Genomic DNA, 10,990 nt, shown 5'->3' on the forward strand with positions numbered 1-10,990 from the left:
TTCAGAGGCTTAGTGTTAGGTTTATTTAAGGGGGGTTTGGGTTAGATTATGGGTATGTGGGTGGTGGGTTGTAATGTTGGGGGGGGGGGTATTGAATGTTTTTTTTTTTCCAGGCAAAAGAGCTGAATTCTTTGGGGCATGCCCCGCAAAAGGCCCTTTTAAGGGCTGGTAAGGTAAAAGAGCTTTTCTATTTTAATTTTAGAATAGGGTAGGGCATTTTTTTATTTTGGGGGGCTTTGTTATTTTATTAGGGGGCTTAGAGTAGGTGTAATTAGCTTAAAATTGTTGTAATATTTTTCTAATGTTTGTAAATATTTTTTTATTTTTTGTAACTTAGTTCTTTTTTATTTTTTGTACTTTAGTTAGTTTATTTAATTTTATTTATTTGCAGGTATTGTATTAATTTATTTATTGATAGTGTAGTGTTAGGTTTAATTGTAGATAATTGTAGGTATTTTATTTAATTAATTTATTGATAGTGTAGTGTTAGGTTTATTTGCAACTTAGGTTAGGATTTATTTTACAGGTAATTTTGCAATTATTTTAACTAGGTAACTATTAAATAGTTAATAACTATTTAATAGCTATTGTACCTGGTTAAAATAAATACAAAGTTGCCTGTAAAATAAATATTAATCCTAAAATAGCTACAATATAATTATTAGTTATATTGTAGCTATATTAGGGTTTATTTTACAGGTAAGTATTTAGCTTTAAATAGGAATAATTTATTTAATAAGAGTTAATTTATTTAGTTAGATTTAAATTATATTTAACTTAGGGGGGTGTTAGGGTTAGGGTTAGACTTAGCTTTAGGGGTTAATACATTTATTAGAGTAGTGGCGAGGTCCGGTCGGCAGATTAGGGGTTAATAATTGTAGGTAGGTGGAGGCGACGTTGGGGGCGGCAGATTAGGGGTTAATAAATATAATATAGGGGCTGCGGTGTTAGGGGCAGCAGATTAGGGGTACATAGGGATAACGTAGGTTGCAGCGGTGTACGGAGCGGCAGATTAGGGGTTAATTGTATAACGCAGGTGTCAGCGATAGCGGGGGCGGCAGATTAGAGGTTAATAAGTGTAAGGTTAGGGGTGTTTAGACTCGGGGTACATGTTAGGGTGTTAGGTGCAGACATAGGAAGTGTTTCCCCATAGGAAACAATGGGGCTGCGTTAGGAGCTGAACGCTGCTTTTTTGCAGGTGTTAGGTTTTTTTTCAGCTCCAACTGCCCCATGGTTTCCTATGGGGAATCGTGCACAAGCACGTTTTTGAAGCTGGCCGCGTCCGTAAGCACCGCTGGTATTGAGAGTTGCAGTGGCGGTAAATTATGCTCTACGCTCCCTTTTTGGAGCCTAACGCAGCCCTTCTGTGAACTCTAAATACCAGCGGTATTTAAAAGGTGCGGGGGGGAAAAAAAACGGCGTTAGCTACGCGGGTCGTTATCGACAAAACTTTAAATCTAGCCGAAAGTTTCTGCAGCTAGCACAGGCACAGCATAATTTAAACCCATAATCATGGATTATGCATATTTCTATAGGAAGAATCAATTGTTTGTTCACATATTCGAAACATTTTCGGCAACGATATTAGCACTGCTCTAGAACTTCCAAACTCATTATATACTCCTGGAGTAAAGGTTTATTAACCTGTTTTTATTTATGGTTTAAACATGCAATACAGATTTAACAGATTTAACTGTTGTGGTATATAACGTGTTTATTTACCTTTAAAATTTGATACAATTTTACAAAAGAGCAGTAATTGGATATGGATTGATTAAAACACCTTGCATAAAATGTTTTTTGTCAGCAAATTTTGATTTAGTTTTAGTCATAGTCTTTTGACTAAAATGTCATTTTGATTTAGTTTTAGTCATAGTCTTTTGACTAAAATGTCATTTTAGTTTTAGTCATATTTTAGTCATCAGAATCTCTTTAGTTTTATTGTCATTTTAGTCTAGTTTTAGTCGACGAAATTAACACTGGTGAGCTGTCCTACTGCCGGACAGATAAATGTTAAAGGGTCAGTCTACACCAGAATTGTTGTTGTTTAAAAAGACGAATAATCCCATTATTACCTATTCCCCAATTTTGCATAACCAACACTGTTATATTAATACACGTTTCACCTCTAATTACCTTGTATCTATGCCTCTGAAAACTTCCCCCTTATTTCAGTTCTTTTGACAGACTTGCATTTTAGCCAATCAGTGCTGACTCCTAGGTAACTTCACATGCATGAGCTCAATGCTTAATGCCCTCTAGTGGTGAAAAACTGTCAAAATGCCCTAAGTGAAGAGGTGGCCTTCAAGGGCTTAGAAATTAGCATATGAACCTCCTATGTTTAGCTTTCAACTAAGAATACCAAGAGAACAAAGCAAAATTGGTGATAAAAGTAAACTGGCAAGTTGTTTAAAATGACATGCCCAATTTGAGTCATGAAAGTTTATTTTGGACTTGACTGTCCCTTTAAGCAGGTAAGTGCCAGTTTTATTTTTATATGTAAGTATGGAAAATTTTGGCACGTATTCAGCTGAAACGCTGCAGGAGGACATTCTTTATTATTCCTGTCAGGGTGCAGGTTTTTATGGCAGTTTTTGCAGGCATTGTTAGTGTGAGGAGTTATTTATTTTATTGATCTCTCAGTGAAGTATCGTTTTTTGTAACGGATTATGTACTTTTATTGGGGGTTTTATTGTTTGTTTTTAAGCCTGTTTTCAAGAATTTTTTTTAAAAAAAAATGGCTTTTTTGTCAGCTGTAGGACCGCCCCTTTTCGGGAGGTTCTGATTCTTTGATGACAGAGTTTTTTGGCACTTTTCTTCACTTCCTGTAGAGTGAGGTGCGCATATTTCAGATGGCTCTGCTATTTAGAAGGCTTCTTGCTGTTTTTGCTTCTCTGGAATTCAGACTATAAACGGGATCTTTTTTTTTCCTCAGTTTTTCCTTAGTCAGGTAGGGCACCTCAGTAATTCTGCTGAGGTGTAGAATGTTGCCTGGGGTATGTTTTTTTATTTGGAACATTTATTTATGAACGTTTTTTTGTTCTGAATTATATCCTTTATTAAAGGGACAGTCTATACCAGAATTTTTATTGTTTTAAAAGACAGATAATCCCTTTATTACCCATTCCCCAGTTTTGCATAACCAACACAGTTATATTAATATACTTTTAACCTCTGTTATTATCTTGTATCTAAGCCTCTGCAAACTGCCCCTTTATTTCAGTTCTTTTGACAGACTTGCAGTTTAGCCAATCAGTGCCTGCTCCCAGATAACTTCACGTGCACGAGCACAGTGTTATCTATATGAAATACATGAACTAACACCCTGTAGTGGTGAAAAACTGTTAAAATGCAATCTGAAAGAGGTGGCCTTCAAGGTCTAAGAAATTAGCATATACCAAGAGAACAAAGCAAAATTGGTGATAAAAGTAAATTGGAAAATTGTTTAAAAGTACATGCTCTATCTGAATCATTAAAGTTTATTTTGACCTAGACTGTCCCTTTAAAAGATACAAAACAAAAAAAAAGTTAGTTTTTTTATTTGCTTCTTTTTTTGAATTATGGATCAAGAGGCTGTGCAGGATGTTATCTGTAGCTTATGTTTTGATGCCCAGGTGGAACCACCAGTACCTTTTTGTTCTTCATGTATTGAAAGAACTTAAGCTTATAGAAATAGACTTTTTGACCCTGAGCCATCATTATTAAAGGTGGATGCTGTTCAGGAGCCTCCTTTTTCAGATGTGCTCAAGCGTCCAAATCCTATTCATCTGCACATGAAGTGCCCTGCGTTACCTCTCATGCTCCGTCTGGGGTTACTTTACAAAATATTGCTGCCCAGGTATCCTCTGTGGTATCTGAGGCATTGTCTGCTTTTCTCATGCTGCAGGAAAAACGCAAAAGGAAATTTAAAGAAACAGTAACTAAGGTTTCTGATCCTGAAGTGGTTCCTTCTTTGTGTCCTAATCCTCCTTCTCCTAAGTAACGTTTGTTGCACAACCTAGATGTTGTGCGTGCTTTGAAGTTTTATCTTCAGGCGACTAAGGACTTTCGTCAGTCTTCTGTTTGTTTTTGTGGGAAGCGCAAGGGTCAGAAAGCTACTTCTCTTTCTCTTTGGCTAAAGAGTATTATTCGTTTGGCCTATGAGACTGAGGGACAGCAACCTCCTGAGAGAATCACTGCTCATTCCAAGAGGGCTGTTTCTTCTTCCAGGGCATTTAAAAATTAAGCTTCTGTGGAACAGATTTGTAAGGCTGCAACTTGGTCCTCTTTGCATACTTTTTCAAAGTTTTATAAATTTTATACGTTTGCCTCGGCTGAGGCTTCTTTTGGGAGAAGGGTTCTTCAGGCAGTGGTGCCTTCTGTTTAGGTCTACCTATCTTGTCCCTCCCTTATCATCTGTGTTCTCTAGCTTGGATATTGATTCCCACTAGTAATTGATGATTCAGTGGAATCACCATATCTTAGGTAAGAAAACATAATTTATGCTTACCTGATAAATTTATTTATTTCCGGATATGGTGAGTCCACGGCCCACCCTTTATTTAAGACAGTTATTTTTTTCTAAAACCTCAGGCACCTCTACACTTTTGTGTTATCTTATTTTTCCATTTATATAGCAGCTTTGTTGTAGCGCTCTTTGCCTCCTCCTGCTGGCCAGGAGTGATATTCCCACTAATAATTGATGATTCCGTGAACTCACCATATCCGGAAAGAAAGAAATTTATCAGGGAAACATAAATTATGTTTTTTTATTTATTAACCTGCAGCTGGGCAGTAACTGAAAGATAACTGTTTACACAGTACTTACTCTGGTAAGCAGAGGAAGTTGTGAGGTAAAATATCTTGCTTTTTTTACATAGAGATTCTTAGGTGATATTTTTCTGTCAACTTTTTACAGTTATGCTGCATCACTTTCAAGTGATTTAGCATATGAGTATTATGTCCCTTTAAAGGGACAGTATACTGTAAAATAGTATTTCCCTTAATGTGTTTACAATTGCTTTTTTTACCAACTGCAGAGTAAATTTTTTTTGAAAATTTAGCTTTTTAAGGTTTATTTGTGTATATTAAAGCTCTGATTTTGTGTTTTGAAGTCACAACCTAATAAAATGGGTTGAACTTGTAGGTATAATCAGATCTCATTACTTTATCACATTGTGTAAATATACCAGCTTTTTTATCTTATATCTGTCCATAAAACAATCACCAGTACTTGGAGAGAACAATGGAAAATCAACATTGTATTACTTTATCTCTGCTATATCCCACTGGGAGTGTAATTTCTTCTGCTGGCTGTGTTTACAAAGCTTATCTATAGCTTGGACCTGCGGCCACAAACTTTCAGAATAGGTGGGGATACCACTGGCTAAATCAACTATTTAAAATGCCAATATAAGGGTAAATGAGCTACTTGTAAACAATTTAATACACTCCAGCAGGTAAATGGGATTATTGGGAACACATTAAAGGGGAGAAACTTTTTGAATAAACTGTCCCTTTAAGTATTAACAAAAGCCTCAAACACTGGCCTTTATTGTGCTCTAGTAACCTAGTGCTCTTATGTAGTCACAACTGTGTTAATACAAAACAGGTTTGATCAATCAATAAAAAAATGTTAATGTTAGATTTTTGTAATCTCTAAATATATCTCCTTTTTTCTGGTTGCACCATGACAGGTTCCACCCCAAGCAGCAAAGACTCAATCTCCTTCATTTGTTATGGGCAATTTCCAAACAACATCAGCCAATTTTAGCCAATTATCCTCACAGAGTTCAACATCGTCTCCTGCAGCAACTGCTTACCCAAGCCTCCCCAGCCGGACTGCCAGCTTTGGTACAATATATAATGTTTCACACTCTTTGTGGTTTGTATGTGTATGCATATGTATTAATATAATGCCCGGTGTCATTATGCAGTTTACCAGCCAGATGGCAGAGACAGTATAAGCCTTTGCAATATTATAGCATTTTCTGTCATTTATAAAGGTTACTTAAGCTACCAAAGCACAGAATAATTGCTTAATTTAACATAAATTAATTTAATAATTTTCTGCTTAAAGTCCAAATGAAACTTTCATGACTCAGACAGTGCATGCACTTTTAACTGACTTCTATTACCACAGTTACTTTATCTTGATATCCTTTGTAAAAGCGTAAACCTAGTAGGTGGATAGGCACGTCCATGTGTCTTTAGCCGTCTATGGCAGCAGCAAAAGGATTGACATCTTTTTAAAAGGTCTGGCTAGGTATAAATTTATGCATCCAAATGTTTACTAACCATTCTTGTATCACTGGTAAAGCCTGTGACACAATTTAAAAAATAAATCTGAAGCACTGAAAGGAGTGTTATACATAAATGGTAAGTAAACTTTGGGTGCAAAAATCTATGCTTTGACATGATTTTTAAAGGATTCAGCTATCTTTATGATAAATCTGTGGAATTATGTGGTTTTTAAGTTTACTGTAAAATCAGCCGGATGGTGTGCCCATTAAAAAGATCCTGGGGAGAATGCTGCAGTATCTGCAGTGGGGAAAAAAGTATCTGTATGCTGTGCAAGGTAGACCTGCAGTTTGTTCTTTTATGAAGACCATTTTACACCTTAAAATATACTTCTTTCAATGTGAGGAACTATTTGTAATCTCATGTGGTTAAAAGGACATTAAAGTAATGCAGTAATGTTAATCACTTCAACCTTATTATTATTGCAGAACCGGTATGCATTGAATATATGTTTTGCTCATGCTTATTTAAAAACTTGACAATATTAAGCTATAATGTCAGACAGGTTGTCAGTAGCAGTGCACTTGAGTTCTCATTGCCTTGTGGGAGAGACGCTGCACTTGCATCTCCCCTAAGGTACAATACTCAGGATTACTTCATGAAATTAACTGTAGAGTTGTTCCAAAACCATTTATGGCATAATCTTGCATATTAAAGGCGAAGCAAAAGAATAACGTAAGCATTTTGTTAAGCAGAATAAAAGGTGCGTTAGATTATGTATTCCAATAGAATTGTCCTATGCCTTTTTGTTTGTTACAGTCACAGACGTGGGACAACCTCGAGGGCAGTTTCAAACACGGACGGCAGATGCAGTAGGTGTGTGGCCGCAATGGCAAGGTCAGCACCATGGTCAGGGCTCTGCAGAGCCTCATGTCCAGCAACAGGCAAACCAGTCAGAAGTCTTCCCAGTAAGTATATTGCTCTTCATTTTTGCTTTTTGTTTTTGTGTTTTTGTTTTTTTGTTGTTTTTTTTTTCTCGGTTTTCAGTGTTGCATAACAATGCATTCCTTTCTTGTTCTTACACCATATGATAGTCACTAGTCAGGCATGTGGTGCCTTTAAGGCGTATTCGTGTCAGATTATTTTGAAACAGTGTCATCATTATATCAAGATTTTGATTCTGGTGATATAGCTGTCATTATTGAAAGGAGGGCATAAGCACAGGCATGTGGTCTAGTCTTTTAGCCTATAGTAAAAATTTTGATTATTTGTTTTTGCCACATCATTAATACACTTTGTTCTTACGAGGATAGATCCCTCATTCAAACTCCTACAATAGTGAAATCATCTTATTAAGAGTTTCACCTTTAAGCATTTCATTATTAGTAAAATTGTTATTATTATTAACATTGATTTATATAGCGCAGCCAAATTCCGTAGCGCTGAATAGTGATCTTTACTGATCGCCTGGTTATTTATAAGTTATCTGTTTTATGTGTTCCCATCTAGGATATGCTTTCTATGCTGGGAGATCAAGCCACAAGCTTCAACAATGAGGAGTTTTCCGAGCTCAACATGTTTCCGTCCTTTGCAGAGTAAACCAGTGCTAACAGCACGTTTGATCTGGATGTCTGTAGAAGAGCTGCCTGGCTCATGATCACAAAGACTGCTTATTTCTTTAGATCTAAAAGATCTAGAGAGGCTAGAATGCCACTTTTTTTTAGAGGCAGAAAAATGAGAAGGAATATAAATATAAGGATTATCACAGGGAAATCACAGGACTGCCTTTTTAAAGACTGTGGAGTGGTGAAGCAATCCTGCTCTTCAACCTCACCAGCTTTATACTTGCATTGTATTACAAACTTATTTTTATAAATCATCCAGATATTTTAAAGCTGGTGTCTACTCATCAATGTTGTGACTAAGGCACACTGAAACATTTCACTTTTTTCTATCTTCCAAAAAAATTAAAATACGACCCTAAAATAGGAAAATACAGGATCGATATTTCAGGGATATATTTGCGTAAGATAATCGAAAACAAAGATGGTGCCTTTGGAATGTCTGGATTTTTTTTTTTTTTACAAATGACTGTGTTTTTCCCAAAGAAATGAACATGCACAGTTTTATGTGACAGCTTGGCAATATCTACATTATTGAACAGACGCTGGAAGAAATGCACCTAGGATACGCTGTTTTTAAAAAAGGGGCACTTTTAAATTTGTGAACTTTTAACATTAACTAGGACACCATATTCAAATTATTGTATTCTTATTAAAATAGAGATATTAGGTGATTAGAATATATTATTCTGCATAATACAATTAAGAATATAAATTAATAAAATGACATACGATGTAATATTTGGTAACCATTCACATCCCAGAGTTCTTAATATATACCACCATTTACTAATAAGTCTTTTCCAATTAGCACCTTATAATAGGTCAGTAGTGTACCTGCAAAAGGAATATTAGCCTTAAAATTGGCACTACCACTAGTAATTGGGTATACTGAGAAATCCAGTTGTTTTCTGAATGCATTTCCTATCCATTCATACAGAAGACTGAGTTTTATGTCTTGTGGAAAAAGTCACTTTTGTTTACTTGGTGTGTAAATCAAAAGATAGTTTTATTTAAAAAAATGCAATGCAATATTAATGCCCTGAACAGGAAAATTTGCTTTCAAAACTATTACAATATTGCACATATCACTTCTATTAGTAAGATATAAGTAGAGGCTATTAAGCGGTAGTGTGCTTTTGCTAGAACTGTTGTCCACATCCTCTAGATGATGTATAGTTGTCCATATAGCACTTATATAAGTTTGACATTCTCTTGACTTGGTTTGTGCCCTTTAAATCTGTAGTGTGTCAAATGTTGTATTGTGTACAAATTTATATTCACCACAGCAGCAGTTGCTGCCCCCAATACTCAGGATTGCAGGCTGATAAGTCTGGAGTGCCAAACTTGGTTTCCATATGTGAAATGAACAGGGTTTCCCTTTATGCATTCAATGTCACTATCGCACAATTTAAGAATAAGTTGTCATAAATAGTTGATATCTCAATTATCTTTTTTTAACTTAATAAATATGTTAAGGGTTTTTAGCTATACTACATAGATTTAAATTCTATAATACCTTTTAAACCCTTGTTATAATTCAAGTGTAAGAATCTATACATGAGCCTAGGCTGGTGATTTTTAAAATGTCTGAGCCATTAAATGCTTTTGCAGTTTTGTCACAATTTATATCCCAAAATGTGCTTTTGGTATTAGAGAACTGTAGTTTCTCTTCTTGATTTAAAAATCTACAATTTTAAATAGAATTAATGCCTTAACCGTAAATGTTCATAAAGGAACTGAAAACAGGAATATTGGAAAATATCAATTCTTGGTATGACTTAGCTTTTTGTATTTTATTGATAAGAAGCCTGCAACTAATAAAACACAGGTAGGTATTGGGTAAGGTCACAAGTCTGCAGGGGTCTAATAGCTGTGTTTTAAATGGTTTTTATTCCAATTACACCTATGAACTGAAATCAGTTTAAGAAATAGACATGCCATAACCTGCCCCTTCAACTGAGTTTTACACCAATAAAGTGCAAAATGTTTCTTACACTTTTCAACTACACTGTCCCTTATATTTAGGTAACATCTTCAATCATTGAGCGTATTCGTATTGCATAGCTGATTTGGTATTGTTTTTTCTTTTTCAAATATCATATCCCACTATAATATTTGCTACCAATGCCTTCTTTTTCTCTGCAAATTTTGTTGGCAGAACAAATGTATTTGTATCTATTGCTGGTTACTGCAAAGCTGTTTTTTTTGTGCATATTGTTATATGTGTATACATTATGAAATAATATAATTTTATGAGAATTTTAAGCGTCTCCTAGATTATTATTTTTTGTACGTATTTAATTAATTTCATGCTTTTGTTTCTCTACTTAAATGTGTATTGGCAATACACATATGCACACTTATATTACACATACATTTCTAACAGTCTTGTAGAACCATATCACCCCCACTGCTTAATATGTACATTTTATTATTTAGAGTTATGTAGGTGGAGCTAGAGCTCTACTCCAGCTGAAAAGTTTTATATAGATGTATGTATGTATGTATGTAGATGTAAAATGTTACCCTTCATAGTACAGCACACTCGCTATTGCAAACATCTTATGCCTGTGAACCCCTGCCTGTGACTTTGCAGGTGGAGCCAACATACAGGCACAACAATACCCCTGTGAGATTTTCATAGTTGACGTATGTACTGTGGTTAGCTCATAGGGTATCATCTTCTCTTATAAAGTTCCATGTACTAAGCAGCGTACGTTGCTTTTGAGCCTTTGCCTTGAGATGCCGGATTGAAATCATCCGGAACATGCTTGCTTGGGGTGATTGACAGGCCCTTCATCCTATTACAAACTAGTGTGTAATGGTACATATGGGCAGTGGACGTACAGGGTGTGCTTACCCATTTTGATGAAAAGCCGCACTGACAGGTTCTCAATTTGTCCACATGGGTGTTAGTACATGGATCACATACAGTGTAATCCTATGGAGCAGGCATGTGCTAGAGCATTTCTTTCATATAGCTGATAAGAGTTCATGATCCATTACTCCTGGGATTTACATTTCCTGCCACTAGGGGGAGGCAAAGATTCCCAAACCTCAGAGCTCTATATAAACCCTTCCACCTCTATAGTAATCAGGTTTGTCTTTGCCTCCATTGTAGGTAGGTGAAGATGTGCAAGATTGTT

General features: G+C 35.7%; 1 protein-coding gene across 1 annotated transcript in view; it reads left to right on the forward strand.

Moving 5' to 3' along the window:
• The window catches only part of ARNT (aryl hydrocarbon receptor nuclear translocator), a 382,463-nt gene extending 372,354 nt beyond the window's left edge, over positions 1 to 10,109 (forward strand). Inside the window, exons 19-21 of the mRNA XM_053705500.1 lie at positions 5,676 to 5,832; positions 7,039 to 7,187; positions 7,729 to 10,109. Of these exons, the coding sequence (XP_053561475.1) occupies positions 5,676 to 5,832; positions 7,039 to 7,187; positions 7,729 to 7,818 (396 nt within the window). The 3' untranslated portion in view covers positions 7,819 to 10,109. The remainder of the gene's footprint in view (positions 1 to 5,675; positions 5,833 to 7,038; positions 7,188 to 7,728) is intronic.
• The last annotated feature ends 881 nt before the right edge of the window (positions 10,110 to 10,990 follow it).

The sequence above is a fragment of the Bombina bombina genome, chromosome 1 (assembly GCF_027579735.1).
Source record: "Bombina bombina isolate aBomBom1 chromosome 1, aBomBom1.pri, whole genome shotgun sequence".
NCBI classification, from domain to species: domain Eukaryota; kingdom Metazoa; phylum Chordata; class Amphibia; order Anura; family Bombinatoridae; genus Bombina; species Bombina bombina.